Below are 16201 nucleotides of genomic sequence, written 5' to 3' on the forward strand. Positions count from 1 at the left end.
CCCGAACCCGTTTAGGCCAAACCCAAACCTGTTTATGGCGGGTCGAACACGGGTCGGGTTGGCGGGTCGGGTCATATTTTGCCACCCCTACTCTGCGGTATTCACTAGTGAGATGGCTAGGGACATCTGGGGCACTTCACCCGCTTTTACAGCGCCCAGGTTCGCCCTCGTCTCTTGGGTGCCCCCACCCCCTGGTCATCTCAAAGTGAATTTCGATGGGAGCATGATGATGGATGGTGGATTTGGAGGGGTTGGATTTGTGATCAGGGATTCCTGGGGTAGGATGGTGGCAGCAGGGGGGCAGCGCACGACGGGTCTTTCAGTTGTTGGGGCTGAGCTTCGAGCTGCATGGGAGGGTTTGTCTTTTGCGAAGAGAGTCCTTGGTGCCGAGTGGGTGCTATTGGAGGGGGATTCCTCTGTGGTGGTTGATTGGATCCGAGGTGTGGATAGATATGGGGATGGTCATCCCCTCATTAGAGAGATTCGGAGACTGGCTCAGGAGTTCGGTGGCTTCCAGGTAGCCCACGTATATCGGGAGGCGAACAGGGCAGCAGACTGGGTCGCCTCCTTCGTCGCACGACACTCTGGAGAGTTCCTTTGGACATCTGTAGGAGATATTTCTTCAGATCTGTACTCTTTACTTTATCGTGATCTGGCAGGATGTACTCACTTTAGAGCTATATAATTTGCCGTTTTGACCAAAAAAAAAAAAGAAGAAAGAAAGCGAGAAGAAGAGCTCCAGATCTAAAGAAAAAGGAAAGAGGGCGAGAGCGAGATAAGATAGAAGAAGATCCCGCGATCTCAAGAAAAGGAGTAGAGGGCGAGAGAGGCCTTCGCTCGACGTCTGGCTCTATAAATACGTGTTCTCGGTTTCGGTTTTTTTCTTCTCGGCCTCGTGGCGTCGTACGAGATCTTGCCGCCGGCTCTCGATCTCCTCGTCGGAGGGATGGCGATGGCGAGGGGGAGCTCCGGCCCTGCGTACCCCGAGAGGTTCTACGCCGCCGCCGCCTACGCCGGATTTGGCGGATCCTCCAACTCCTCCTCCATTGGTGCGATCTCCAAGTTCCGGAATGATGTTGCTCTCTTGCTCTACGCGCTCTACCAGCAAGTAAGAGAGCGGATTCTTACCCATTTTTCTGGGATTTTTTTCGTTGATCTGGGGGTCTTTTTTGAGAGTTTGATGTTTTCTAGGTTTCGATTTGTTCGTGGGGTTGAGATCTGTGTATAGTTTTATTTATCCGCGTCTATAATTTTGTTTTTCGATTTTTCGGTATATATATATATATATATATATATATGTTGAATATCGTTTTCGTATTGGAATGGTGGTAGATCTGGGAAGGGGGGGGGGGGTCGTCCGTGGATCAGTCTTGCAATATTGAGTGAATCGAGGGGCTATTGGAAATGAGATAGATACGCTGATGTTTCTTTTTGTTTTTTGTCTCATTTCGATCTGTGATGTTTGAGGTGAAGTGCATGTGATTGTACAATTAGCTTCAAAAATGTTATAGTTTATGATCAACCATTGCGTTTTTTCTTGGTTGCAGGCAACAGTAGGGCCTTGCAATATTCCAAAACCCAGGGCATGGAATCCTGTGGAGAACAGCAAATGGATGAGGTTGGTGTCATTCAATGGCCGTTTCTGCCAGACCTGATAGGAAGTAAAAGTTGTCATGCTAGCATTCTGTTTGAATTTTGAAGAAAAATGGAAGACTTGACAAAAATTATCAACCTCATCAACTTGGGGAAAATCTAAAGCTACGGTCGTTGGGGATGTAATATATACTCGTCACTGTCTAGAAATGCTACTTGAACTAGTTGAACGTTTGATTCTACCTACCGAAGAAGCATGAAATTCCTCTCATTTCTTATGTTATGCTAGGATTAGGGGAGATTAGGGCCTTTTCTTCTACTTTCTTTATGGATATTTGCCCATGTTCTCTTTGATGCTACAATTGCTTTTGCCAAATTAAACATGCTACATAGCAGATAAAGGCTAAAACTATTTGAAAAAAAATCATGAAAATGCCAAAATCACGATGATTAATCAAGCATTATTTAAAGAGTGATAACTACAATTTGACGTATTTAAGGAATCTTTATCAAGATGAAGTATGTTCGGTTATTAGTTTTGTTAGATGAGATGGCTTTTGAAAAACAAGGAGGTAAAAAAAAAAGAGAGCAATTATGGACACAGTGAATTTTGAGGTGTCTGTTATTAGGTCATATATAAAATGACAAACTGTGATACTTTTAGTGGGCGAGAGAGATGTTTGGGACATTACGCCTCTGCTTAAGGCCTAAAGCTTTCACCTTATTGACCACTACAGAAAGGATCTTATATTTAGATAACATCTAGCCGAGAGTGAACAATGTGGATGGCATTTATTGTTAGTGTGAGGACAAAAATGTGGCAATCTCTTTATCTTCTTCACTATGATATGATGCATAAGTTGTTTTTGGCTGTATGTACGGTACTTTAAGTTGGCAACATGTGCAGTAACAGCCTTCTTAGTTGCAATATAAATGTGTTACAATTAGAAATATTCATACTACAAACAACAAAATCGTCTGTTGCCTGTTTTGTATGTTCTCGGGGGGGAGTACGTGAAAATTAATAGAAAAGAGTGTCTAATGGATGCAAGTTGTGGGGCATTATTATAACTACTGTTTTTTGTAGTTGATCGATGTAAACTTTCAGTTGCAACCCCATTTGATTGAACATTTTCTAGTGTTTTCAATCTCTTATCCATTTGCTACATCGCTTTTTTACATTGGGTGCCAACTATTTGTCAATTAACTTTGTAGTTATGAGGTGACTATCCACTTTGATTTCTTGTGTTTTATGATCTTTCTTAATAATACAATTCAAATGTCTACTAAACCTTAAAATTATTTTTTATTAGTGTAGCAAAAGAAGAAATATACATTTTTAAAGGTTTTGGTAGAAAAACCGATTTTATAATAAAAATATTTTTGTGTATCTAGACAAAGAAATTTATAATTAAGGCAGGCTATAGTGAAGAATCAAGATGAATGGTGTAGGCGATTGTCTAGATTGATCAAGATCAAGTCATAAATATTGGAATGGCAGAATGATTAAGATCATAATTTGCATGGATTGAAATAAGCCATTCTTTTAATGAAATTCTTCCAAAATTTTAATGTCAAATTTGGAAGGGTGAGCTAATAGTGAAGTTGATGGAGGAGCAAAGAGCAATGAAGCACAAAGAAAAGAGTCTATCGCCACCACAAGGCTATATATAGCGTGTTTGATGAAAACAAACATCATCTGGTTATTAAAAGGTGTTTGTACACTACCTTGAATATATAAGCTCAATTATCCTTCTAGGTAGGATATTTTTATGATGCAAAGAATTAGATTTTGACAATTGATTGCAAGAATATAAAAATTAGTCTCTTGTACACTGGAGCATTTGTTAGGCTGGGTCATAGTCCATCATCAACTAACGAGAGGTCTTTCCAATCTAACTTCGGGCCTAAGATTTAAAGCTTAAGCTTGGCTTGAGCTCGACCTAACCCCACTTGGCTAAACCTCCACCCTCCATCACCTCCCCCCTAGCCTCATCCACCCCTTTTCTCCTCTTTAGGCCTAATCCCCTCACTAATCCCGTGCCTAATCCAAGCCCTCAAGTTCGTACCTAGTCATATTTTAGATTGCGAGAAGTACTTTAATAGAACATAGAGAGGAGAATCCCTAATCCTCATAGAGGTTCCTCTATGTTGTCATCTCTAGAGGATTCACAATCCCAATTACTCTTTTCTAAAGCTGGTTTAAGGAGATACTTTTCAAGGATGAGAGAGAGGCATGCCAAGAGGTCCAAGATTGCTAATCAGCATGCAGCTGTGGCATTCCAGCTGCAAGTTGACTAGAAAGAGGAGAGGAGGTACTAAAGAAGAGAGAAGTGAGAGGGTTAAAGGGATTTGGTGTAGATAACTTGTCTCTCCTAGATTAGTTGCGTTCAAGAAGTGGAGTCATAGTATTGATAAAGTTTATGTACCAATTTTATAAAATACTATGTAAAATTAGGGGTGGCAATTGGGTCGGGTCGAACCAAATATGAGTCGGGTTGGATCTAGGTTAGGTCAAAAATTTGTAAACTTGAACCCCTCAACAGGTCAAAAATCCAAACCCACACTTGATCATTTTATTAAATTGGTAACTTAACTTGATCTATAATGGGTTGAATCAAGTTAAACGAGTTAAGCATTGTCACCCCTGCATAAAATGCATGGTCAGGTTGGGTCAAGCTAGACCTTTTCATTGTTGATTGAGAACTGCTTGGCTCAAGTCTTGATGACACCTAGAGATTCGATGTTAGGTGAGCTGATTGGGCCGAAATCGCTTCTCTGTGTTTATCCAAAGATTTAAATCTTGAGATATGGTATCATATGACTCCTTAGTCATTATATTATGTAGTATAGTGTCTATTGTACTGATTCATTTCACCAGCTAGTGCCAAAACAAAAAAGGGTGTAAAAATACATTAGAGCTTGGTACCGAGTAGATTTGGGCTTGTAAGAGGTCTGTATAGGCTGGTACGGGTCAACGTACCCATGATTCAATCACGATGGGATCCTAAATATAAACTTCTAGCTGATAGGGTACCAAACAATATGGGCCAATATTTGTCTCAAGGATGACCAAACCATCCTGAACCGTTTGGTTCGGTGCATACAGAACTGAACTAGTTGGTTATCGAGATTGAACAAGCTTTTGATTCGTTTTGAGTTCGGGCTTTATATAACCCTCTTGCTTGTCTCTCACTAGGGCTATGGTTTCGTTGTTGTCACGACATCAACGTGAATAATGGTGCTGATAGACTAGTACGTGTCCTCTTTCAATCTTTCTCTCACCCTCTCCATTCTCCCTCTATTGCTCACCTCTCTCCTCTCTCTCTTGCCCTCTCCATTCGAGGAAGCCCTTTGCTCTCTCTCTCTCTCTCTCACTCGCATCTCGCTAGGGCTGGGGATTCGTCGTTGCCATCACCGCCAACGATGACGATGACAGACCAATACACATCCCTCTTTACTCTCTCAATCTCTGTCTCGCCCTACCCATTCTCTCTTTTTCATCTTTCTTGTTTTCCTCTCTCTCCTCTCTCTCTCATCCTCTCCGTTCAAGAAGCCCTCCGCTCTTTCTTGCTTGCCTCCCTTTCCTTCTCCCTCTCCCCTCTCCCTATCCCTCCCCTAGTTCCGGCACATCTTGGGGTGGTACATTACTTAGTGGTACCATACCGAACCAATTGCCGATCGGCAAGATGCACGATTTGGCAAACCCTGATTTGAATCCTATAGCCAGCGTGGTGCTGAGTAGCAAAGGACTTGTAAGAGGTCTATATAGGCTGGTATGGTCAATTTAACCATGATTCAATCTTGATGGGGTGGCCGGGATGGTACAGAGCAATATGAATCCTACTGCCAGCCCAAATGGGCTAGGCATGTTCGATAGCATGGGTTAGGCCAAGTTTGCTAAGGTGTAGTCTCTCTACAAACTCAAAAATTTTTGTGTTTACTTTTGAGAAGTTGAGTACCATGACATGATTGCTAATTTTATGCATTTGAGGCTTTCTAATAAAATTTATAATTCTAAAAGCTAATAATCATATAAATCATATGAAGTAGACCTTCCATTTGAGTAATCCCACGATCTGTATATGAACACTTATCTAGATAATGTGACTCTCTCTAGACCTATTCCAAGGATGAAATTTACATTGGGCATTTGATCTGGATTATAAGATGCTATGATCTCAATTGTGGGTTGTAAGATTTTGACCACACTGATTTGAGAAAGTGGACCTAGTAAGAGTGACATTGAAATATGGTTTCACGTCCATGACTGAGCCTTAAAGTATGGAATCAAACAGGTTTTGATACTCTTTAAATACTTATGATGCTTAGAGTTAGAGTTGTGATCTAGGTGACTTAAGGTATTGCCAGCTGATGTTCTCCAGAAGTTTATTGTTGGAGAATCTTGTCAATATTTGATTTCAAAACAATGTTTTGGACCTTTGGTTGCTGCTTGCTTGGCTGAAAAGAGAGGCTCTCTAGTTTTTCTCCTTGTGAACTGATATTCAAAGTATGATCACATTCACTATTTTGAGCCGATCTGTGGTGGTCTCTGGCCTGCCAACTTGTTGTACATGAAATAAATTACTCATTTATCTGCTTCATAGTGCCTACTTTTGGGTGCAATTTAGTCTTCTTCAAATTTCTTGTTCTTAGTCAACTGAATTTCAGAGTATTGTGACCTTTGACTTGACACTGAGAGTATTATCTTTAGTCCTGATTCTCTGTTGAAATCAATAAGCTCTTGGAGAATGTTTGGTGGTCTTTATTTTTGTGAAGGTATATATTTTGGGCATGATGGAACATGTGGTGGTCCATTCTTGAATCTTAGGGCTATGATTAGCAAGAGCATCACACAACAATATGGCTAATGGGTTCAAATTATGCCATTTGATCAGTGGAAGAGAATTTTTCTTACTATTACTATTTTTTATATTATAAAATTCTTTCTGTTACAATGCCTCTGCGTTCATTGATTCTGAAGAGTCTCTGGTTAAAATAGACTATTTAAAGATTAGCTATCTAGAAATTTGGTGTTCTATCAGGCACTTAATCAAAGTTTTCCACATCCTGTTTCATGATTCCTTTTTTTGCAAAAAACCATGAGAATTACTATATTGTTCGGTTGCATAAGATAGATTGTTTGGCATGATCTTTTTCACCTTATTGAACCATGTTCAACAATTTTGGATGAATATTTCGAATGAGTATGTACATATGAAGGTTCAGTTTAATTAATTTAATAGGAAACTGTTTTCTGATGATATGATCATATAGTCGAATTTTAATTACATTTTGCAGCATGAACTGCTATCTCTCTTCCCTCTCCCTCCTCTCCCTCTCATCTTTTGATTATATGGAGTATTTAAAACTGATTTTATTCATCTTTTCAGTTGGCATGGGCTCGGAAACATGTCTTCAGCAGAGGCAATGCGTCTTTTTGTGAAAATTTTGGAGGTACATTTGGAGACTTAATATTGTTGAAAATGTATATATGGGTCAAATAACTGTTCACTGTAACATCCTTGACAGGAGGAGGATCCTGCTTGGTATTCAAAGGTCCCTGAATTTACTGTGGAGCCTATTGTAGATGTTGAGATGCATGTAAGTATACTGAGGCTGAAACTAATTTGGCTAGGTCATAGTTTGTTTGTTATGTTAGTAGGAGGTCTTTGTTTGTTCATTCTTAGTTTCATTGAATTACCTTTTTTTTTTCTCTCCCCTAGAAAAACTGAAGTTGTCATCTTTTTTGGCTGCCAGATGGAAAGAGGATTGGTTAATATACCTTCTTTTATGTGCTAATAAATTAAAATGCATATCGAATAAGGAAATCAAAAAATTGATTATGATTGAACAGAATCTGGTTGCAGTAGTTATTCATTTATTCAATAAGATGTGCTCTTCATAAAAGCTATTTTATACATCTTCATATCTTTAAATTTTTTTTTTCCTTGAATTCATGATTTCTGGAAACTGTTCAGTGAATTTCTCTTTTTTTTTTTGTTTTTTGATCAATGGTTCAGTACTTACTCTGTTCTTTTAGCCTGTTAACCTAGGGATCTCAATATTTTAACCAACATATATGTTATTGTTTAGCATTCCTACTGGCGGTGGTATCAATCCCTTTTCTTGTAAAAATGTATGAGCTAAGTTTTTGTTTTCCATGAACCAGTTATTGCAGCCCTTTGGATGGCAAATATTCTTTAACTATGTGAACATGTCTCTCCTAGTATCGTTTAGGCAAGTGCTAGAGTAGCAATGCCAACTCTGCATGGTTGTAAATAACCCATATATTATTGATAAAAGCACATGAAGTAACATAAATGAAACTGACAGACAGGTTCTATTGAAGATAGTCCATGCATTATTTCATACAGAAGATCGGAGGGATGATAGGGTGATAATGATGGAAACACACATGCTGTAATTTACTAATATATAATAAAACTCTGGGTTGTACTACTATGTTGAACCTCCATCTTTCTCAAACTCAAGTTGCAGTATATCCTTTATGGGAAAATTATAGCGCAAGAATGGTAGCATATTAATAGAAGTATAAGGAGACTAGATAAAAAGTGGCCAAGGTACTTTTTTTTGAAAAGGATAAGCTTGAAATATGATGCTTGAGGTCACAATTGCTGTCAATACAAACAATTAATTATTAAAAGCTTGAAATATCCAGAACCACCAATAAGGTAGGAGAATATGGAACCTTAGATGGTACTGGGAGGGGCTGCATCTAAAAAATGTGGTGATAATAGAAGGTGACATGATATGAAGATATGCTATAATTTAAAGTAATGCAGTCAAGACTTTAAACATCCCTCGGACACTGGACAAATGATCAAATTACCTTCAAAAAAGCTAATAAATGACAGTTGGATACTACAGGTTGCAAGCTGAGGTAATTGGCAAAGTAGATTGGTAAGAAGTACAGGTTGATGCTATATGGAATGGGTACTTGAAGGAAGCAAATCTAGAATGGTAATTTGCATGCAAACAATGTAGATGAGATGAACCTCCGATATGGCCACCACATACTTTAAATCAGGACCTGAACCAAAGGCTGGGTGTTTTGCTTAACTGGGGTTGGGCATTGATGCTTGTCTTATATATTCTTGTTCTGGGTCAAGCTAGGAATTGAGCAGCCTTCAAGTTCAATAAGGAAGTCAGAAGAACTCAATCAAGTGGGGAAAGTCATTTAATCTAAGATTTGAGGGTGGAAATCAATCAAAGCCATCTAAGGCAGATACCGGTGTTTGCTCCGTGCCTTTTCAAAGTCTTGTTTCTGAGCTATGATCTATTGAGTCTGCTGAGCCAAGATCTGACCTGCTAAGCTAGGCCTTCCTTTGCTCTATCTGTTTCTTCTTACTCCCTTATGAGTTCTTCTCCTTATGAGCTAACCTACTTGCACCCCTTATTTAAATACATGATGTTGCTTGCCCACTTCATCTCTCAATCACCATAGGTGGAATATGATTATAAGGACATACTTTTGCAATGATGAAACATACTTGGAGCCCACCAAGATATCGGCCATTAGCACGGGAGAAGCTTGAGGCTGATCTTCAAGCTCCACTGGTATCATAGACAATGAATATAGATTTTTGGCATGGATCCTTTTAGCGCATGTTTGATGAGTGACAAATAATAATGCTTAAGATCTTAAGTATCTCTTGTTCGTGAGCCATAATCAGTGGAGCAAGGTCTTCATATCTGAAAACTTGAAAGAATAGCAGTGGCACCATGTAAAAGTAATGAGATGTCTTGAAACAAGAGTAACTTGAATGTTTAGTGAAAATGCTAAATAGTGGACTCATCAAGACATCTAATGATGCACCAAGGAAAGGCCAAGACATAACTAAAGAATCACATTTGGATCAAGGACATGTAGCAGATAGTAAACTTCATCTGTTGGACCATGGTAAGGATCATTACAGTCATGTACTGAAATTTGAAACATGAATTAAAAGGATGTGGCTTTCCTTGGATGGTGGATTGATGGGATAATGCTATTTTGTTGATAATGTCACATGCATAGAGCACAATCCACAAGATCTCCTCATGCCATGACTGTAGCCCTACTAATTCTTGTTGGAGTGGCTGTAACGAGAAGCAGAAGAAGCAGAACAGGTGGACAGTGCCCTCTTGTTTCCACAAAATTTATAATATAGGAATTTTGACATGGTGATGTGGAATAAGTTGGAATATTATAATGAATGCTGTAGACAGGTTAACGAGTTTAAGGAAGCCTGATTCGATGGCAAAGATTTACTGACTAATTGGAAGACAGAGTGTCTCTTAGCTGGATAGTGGGTCCATGTTAGTCCTGAAGGCTAGATGATGATGACTAAAATTAACAAAGCCCTCGAACTTTAGTTTGGACTTTGGATGGTACCTCCTCTTGCCCTCTAAGCAAGAGGTTGAGGGTTTGATTCCAGGTGGCAACACCCCCTTTTTGACCCCCGGTTAGTAAATTCCTTGTTCTGCGGGCAGTGGCTTGGTCTATCTAGGGGCCTAGCCTGCAGCCTGGGGGGGGCAGGGCAGGTATAGGGAAGTTGGTGGGGATTAGCCCGACCTGGTCTCACAAAAAAAAGCCACTCTTAAGTAATGTTATCAAACTTGTAGATAGTCAAAGAATTTCAGTACACGCTAAAATATTCAGTTCAACGAAAGAGCATACAAGCTAGCAGTATAGTTTATCTACATATACATAGAACATAGTGAGTGTCCAAATAAGTTCATGTATTAGTAACTTAAGGAAGAAGTGAAGATGTTGGCATTAAGTGAAAGGGAGTACAAGCATGGTATGCTATACCGGTCGGTACCGGACGTACCATATCTGTACCGATGGGTATCGGTATCAGTATGCCAATGTCGGTACGTCTGGCGTACCGCATACCGTACCGTACCGACACTCAGTACGCCTATACTAGTGCGGCACTGGTACGGGGTTCGGTACCGGTACGACAAACCTTGAGTACAATTAAATTCAAGCAGGGTTTGTGCAGCTTGAAGGGTACCAAATCAGCTTTAAACTCTCTAAGATCAGGAGCTTAAGGAAAGAGCAATTGACTAACGGGATGAATTGATGGGATTTGAGGCCAACAAACACCAAAATGAGGCTCAGATGGATGCGAAATAATGCTAAGACCAATTATCCACCATTTTGCTCTGTAATATTACAGGGTTTAATTGGGTCTATGTTGTGTTGATTGATCCAGGCACAATCAATGATATTTTGAACCTTGCTATGCACTGCCCTGAACCTTATCATAATTCGGTTTTTCTTTATATCAATCTTTCTCCTGATGTCAATAGCTGAAATATTATGGGAATGGCTGCTAGATGCAGACAAGAATTCTGCTAGTAAGCACGCACAAGTTGTTGGTGGGACTTAAATGGCAATTCTTGCATGCATTTTGCAAGCATTACTTTATATTCAGTGACCTGTATTAATATAGGGCTGGCTCAATGGCACAAGAATATTCTTGAGAAGTAAAACTCTCCCTTAACTATCAAATATCCACTTATGGTTAATTATACTGTTTGTTCTCTTAAATTATAATGCATATATTGATTAAGCCCTCATTGTTATTCTGTTTTCGTTTTCTTGCAGAAGCCAAAGGTGGAGCCAGCAACTCAGTCGGCCATCCCTAATGGAAATTCTTTTCCAGAGCCTAAAACTATTTCGCCAGAAAATGGAAGTGTGCTGGAGACTCAGGATAAGGATGTCGTAATGGAGGGTCTTGGTTCAATCAGTATTTATGATCAATGGATTGCACCTTCAATATCTGGGCAACGCCCAAAGCCCCGCTACGTGGTCCTGTACTCATTATCTGATTTGATGTTTATTTATAGGACAGAGTTATTCTTCTGTTGTTAAATACTAAATAGTATCTGCCATCTGTGCACAGCATGGGGCAGCTGTGGTGCAAGACAAGATGTATGTTTTTGGTGGAAATCACAACGGTCGTTACCTTAATGACCTTCAGGTATGTCTATCAGTGATAATAACCTTATAATTTTACTTAGAACGAAGTAACATGTGTTTAGGATTGGTTAAGTGCTTCTGAATGGCAAAATATCTTTTGGAGGTTGCAGGCTGATGATAATTAAGCTCCACACAGTATAGGTTATTTGTGATATCTTTGCAAATTTCTTTTGGAAATTCCTTGTATTGATTACCAGAGATCAATTTTTAGAAAGTGATGATTGTAAAATTTTACTTTCCCACAATGCAGTGTTCTTTTTTCTGATCAGTATCATCTAAACTGATTTATTCTAAGAGGCCTTCCTTATATCTTGTTTAAATGAAAGGTTCTAGATTTGAAAAGTTTGACATGGTCAATAAGACCCTTGACTAATTTTGTGCTCGTTAGATTGTCCAATATGCAAAGTTTAGGGATATATGGGTGATTAATTTTATTTTTTAGGGATCTGTATATAAATATGATACATCAGTGTTTATGTACAAATTCACTTTAAGTAAGACGGGAAGTGGGCCCGGGTCAGTCCGACTTCGGGTCGGGCTATGGGCTATGCCCAAGAAATTGGGATCAGATTCAGGTTCAAAATTAGGGCCCGAATATATTTCGGGCCGGCTCCGGTAGTTGTGTTGGCCTGTTTGAGTCTGCAAATCGAGCCCGGACAGGCCCGGATCCGGCCCGATATCTGGGCCGATGTTTGGCCCGGAAAATTGAGGTAAGTGGTCTGATCAGACCAACTGATGCAGGGGTCGAAATCCTGACCGCTGGTTCGCCGGGCTCTTCTTCTCTCGAAGAGCCCCGATCCTAATCAAAATCAACAGTCAAACCCTTCAACCAACAGAAAAAGAAATCATCGATCAGCGGCTAGGGTTCTCGACTTCTCGTCTCTCCGCCTCCACCGCCTCTTCGATCCCTGAACCTCGTCGCTCATCGCCGGTCGGCGGTCCAAGCCGAAGGCGAGCCTCCTATCGTCGGCCGACTGTGGTTCCATTGAGGTATCATGTTCTCTCTCCCCTCTCTCCCCTCTCTCTTTCATCTTCGTTCTCGTTTGGGCCTATTGCTCCATCACCGTGATGTCTAATGGCCGAATTCGGTTTCATCACCGTGGTTGGCCTAGCCCGGCCAGCCTCCCGTTCTCGCTGTAGGGGCTGAACTCCTCTTCCACCGCCAGCGCCGTCGCCGCCACCGCCTCCTTGAGCGGCATCGGTGGCCGCATCACATTCGTCTTGCTGCCGCCGGACTTCCTAGCCCGCCGCTGCTCCGCCTTCTTCCCAGTGCCGCTCCGGTACTTGAGCCGGACCCGAGCGGGCTGGTTTTCGACGGTGGGGTTGGCGGTGGCGGATGCTGGAAGTTCGGCAGGGGAGGCGGCGGCGGAGGAGACTTGCTCGGTCGTGGGATCGTCGGCTAGCGCATGAGGGGGCGAGGGGAAGAATTATCCTATCAACAATGAACAAACCATCCCTTCATTACTTGGAAGTTGGGATAGTAGCATTTATCATAATAAAAATAAAGCCCCATCCAACCGGCAAAAAAAAAAAGAAAATCAGGAGCCCATCTCAGGTCAAGGGAGAACTATAGCTGGAAGCCTGGAACAGTGGAACTGAAGCAATGTGAGGGGAGGAGTCCGAAGACCAAAACCGAAAAAGAGAAGGGATGAACAGTGGATCTTTCTTCCTCAGAGTTTCGACTGGGTCACGGGATGAACAGTGGATCTTTCTTCCTCAGAGTTTCTTCCTCAGAGTTTCGACTGGGTCCACCCACGGGAAGACTCGTAGCCACCTCCCTCTCCCCCCCCACCTAAAAAACCGGCCCGATGGGGAAGCTCCAGAGTCCCACCTCCGAGTTCTGAGCTCTCTCGCTCCCCCCACCTCTCTCTCTCTTTCTCTCTCTCTCTTCCATCCGGGCTTGAAGCTATATGGGGCTTTACTTCCGAGCTTGGGCAAAATTCATCCGGAATCGAGCTCGAAGAGGAGGAGGAGGAGGAGAGATCTTACCGGCGACTGTGAGTCGGTGACCGGAGCCGCGGAGGTTGCCGTCCGGGGGAGAAGGACACCGAGAGGAGGCGGCGGCGACGACACCGGCGGAAACCGAGAGGCGGCGGCGGCTACAGGGAAACCGGCGGAAACCGGCTACAGGGGGCGGTGGTTCTCCGCGAGGGAAGGGGGGCGGCGGCACTCAGTGAGGGAAGGGGGGGGTTTAGGAATTAGGGCTTTAGTTTTGTTTCTTAATATTTTTTAATATATTATATTTTACTGTTTTATAGTCGGGCCGGGCTGAACCGGGCCATTTTTAAAAGTTTCCAAGCCCGGACCGAATTTTTTGATCGGGCCGTTTTTTCCTGCCCAGGCCCGACCAATGGGCTCTTTTTCAATGCCCAAGCCCGAAAAATTTCGGGCCGGGCTGGGCGGGCCGGGCGGGCCAGAAGGCCCGTGATCACCTCTAGTAGAAGGGGGAGCGTCTACCCAACGCGTGGCGCTTCGTGGGGTCACCTGTTTTCGTTATGTTGTTTCTGAGGAGCATCTGCCTCATGTTAGAAACTCAATGAAATGCCAAAAACATCAATATCTATATTTATTTTATTTAATAAATATATAAATATAAATATTTATTAGATCTAAAAATTTATATTTATATTTATTTTAAATAGATACATATACAAATTAGATACTAAAAATATGGATACAAATATGAATATAAATCAGATAATTAAACTTGTGACAAGGCAATCAAAAATATTATTAAGTGGATGGTAAATTAAGTTAATAACATATTAACGTTGTTATATATAATTTTTAAAAGTTCATTGATATTATATAAAACTAAATAAGGATATTTGAAAATGGATCGGACAATTGGCTATCTATATTTATATCTATTTTTTATATTTAAATTTTTATCCATATTTGGATAGTTTCGAATACAAAAATAGATCCGAATGGACATTATCCAATTTACTTTCACTATATTTGGAAGAACGGACGATCTGGGCTAGTGATAAAGCATGGCACACTAAATGATGAATTTAGCATGAATCTCAAGATGAAGTAAACGGCAACCAAAAGATCTCAAATGCATTTTATTGCATTGCTCTCGATCTATTTAGGTGTGTGTTGACTGCATGAGTTAAAGCATTTGAAGTCTGATTACTTTAAATAGAAGTTTATGCACTTGGTTTTGTATAAGCATAAATGTCTTACCATTTGTAAAGCAAGTGTCCCTGTGATCATCTGTGCTATTTTGATTTTTGATAATGTTTAACCATCCCTATAATTACATGAGAAATTCCTATCTCAGATTCTCATCTTAGGAAGGCAACAAGAGTCCAGTTCTCAGGAAATTGGTATACTGTGTTGAGAAGTCTCATTGCAGAGGGTCAAAGAAAGAAATAGAAATTAAGAATTTGGTTGCTCCTCTTGCCACTCTCATGTGCATTGCATGTACTTAATGGTATATTTTGCATGCAACTTCAACTTTAAAAGGAAAACGATGTTGCAGCCCTACCTAGGATCTGGACAGTTATAGCTTTAGTTTGTAGCAGGTGAGAAGATTTTGAGACACTTGTTTCCTGTTGCATCCAAATATAGCTAGAGTTGTTTTAATTGAAAATTGCCATTCTAGCTCCATGCATACCGACTTTCATAGCATTTTCAATTATCATCAACAATACATATCAGAAGATGAACATTGATTGATTTTTCACAAAATCAGTGCAGCTATGCTAGTTTTCAAAGCTAGAGCCATCTAGTTAATTGTTTTTTTAATAATATCAAGTTAATTATTAGAATAGAATTTTGTTACCATTAACATTTCACTGTATAACCTTAAAACAGAATAAGTGGTTTCATGCTTGACCTGCTTTTCCTGTCAGTTGAACTGGATTGAGTCCAAAGTTTAGGCACTAAAATCAAGTCAAATCTAGGTTGGTGACTGCTGTCCAAGTCCAATTGAGCTTACATAGATTAGTTCATAAAAATGAACTTGCATGGAAATGATTAGCACAAAGAGTACTTGAAATCAATCCATAAAAGAGCTGGTCCAAGCTAGGTAACACACACACACCAAAAAAAAAGGAACCAACTCAAATCATGAAAAACAATATGAGAGCTTAGTACCTAATGTGCAACCTGTTTAGCAGAACCATGCAATGAGTGGCAACCAAACTAGCAAAAGCAAAGTTGCTGGGATGAGAACAGTCCATGGTAACACCACAAGCTCATACTCTACTATGAGAACGATGAAATCATGACATGTTGATGTATCTTCCTGGGATGTTTACCAACATGAATGCCTTTTTTGTAATCACTAACTTGCGTTATTTGTAATCAAAGGCATAACAACATAATCATTTATCTAGATATTTCTGTTAGAAAATGTTGGCACTCCTTTCCTTTTCCAGATCAAATGCACAAGCAACCGAGCTTTGCAGCTGAGCTTTTTTTGCTTTTTTGTTCAGAACTGGTAGCTGAGGTTTGGCTTCTGAATATATGGACAGCAGACAGAGAAAGCGGATATTGCTTGGCACTGAACAAGTGGAAAATATTTCATAATTTGCCAAAAGAGCATCTAGAGATAAGAGGGAAAATAGAGATTATGACACCTTTCTTTAGAAGGCTTGCAGC

The 16201-nt window shown here is 40.5% G+C and overlaps 1 protein-coding gene across 3 annotated transcripts; it reads left to right on the forward strand.

The window, feature by feature from the left end:
* The first annotated feature begins 716 nt into the window (after window positions 1–716).
* On the forward strand, window positions 717–16176 carry LOC103699147 (acyl-CoA-binding domain-containing protein 6-like). Of its 3 annotated transcripts, none has more exons than XM_039121979.1 (7): window positions 717–1108; window positions 1548–1618; window positions 6987–7050; window positions 7126–7197; window positions 11213–11416; window positions 11511–11588; window positions 16036–16176. In XM_039121979.1, exons 1-7 carry the CDS (start codon window positions 947–949, stop codon window positions 16042–16044), a joined length of 660 nt encoding a protein of 219 aa, XP_038977907.1. In that variant the 5' UTR covers window positions 717–946; the 3' UTR covers window positions 16045–16176. The 3 variants fall into 3 exon arrangements, with proteins under 3 accessions (XP_038977907.1, XP_038977905.1, XP_038977906.1); XM_039121977.1 differs by lacking the exon at window positions 16036–16176 and adding an exon at window positions 11914–12308; XM_039121978.1 differs by lacking the exon at window positions 16036–16176 and adding an exon at window positions 11698–11855.
* Window positions 16177–16201: the final 25 nt, after the last annotated feature.

Source organism: Phoenix dactylifera, unplaced genomic scaffold, assembly GCF_009389715.1.
Source record: "Phoenix dactylifera cultivar Barhee BC4 unplaced genomic scaffold, palm_55x_up_171113_PBpolish2nd_filt_p 001307F, whole genome shotgun sequence".
NCBI classification, from domain to species: Eukaryota; Viridiplantae; Streptophyta; class Magnoliopsida; order Arecales; family Arecaceae; genus Phoenix; species Phoenix dactylifera.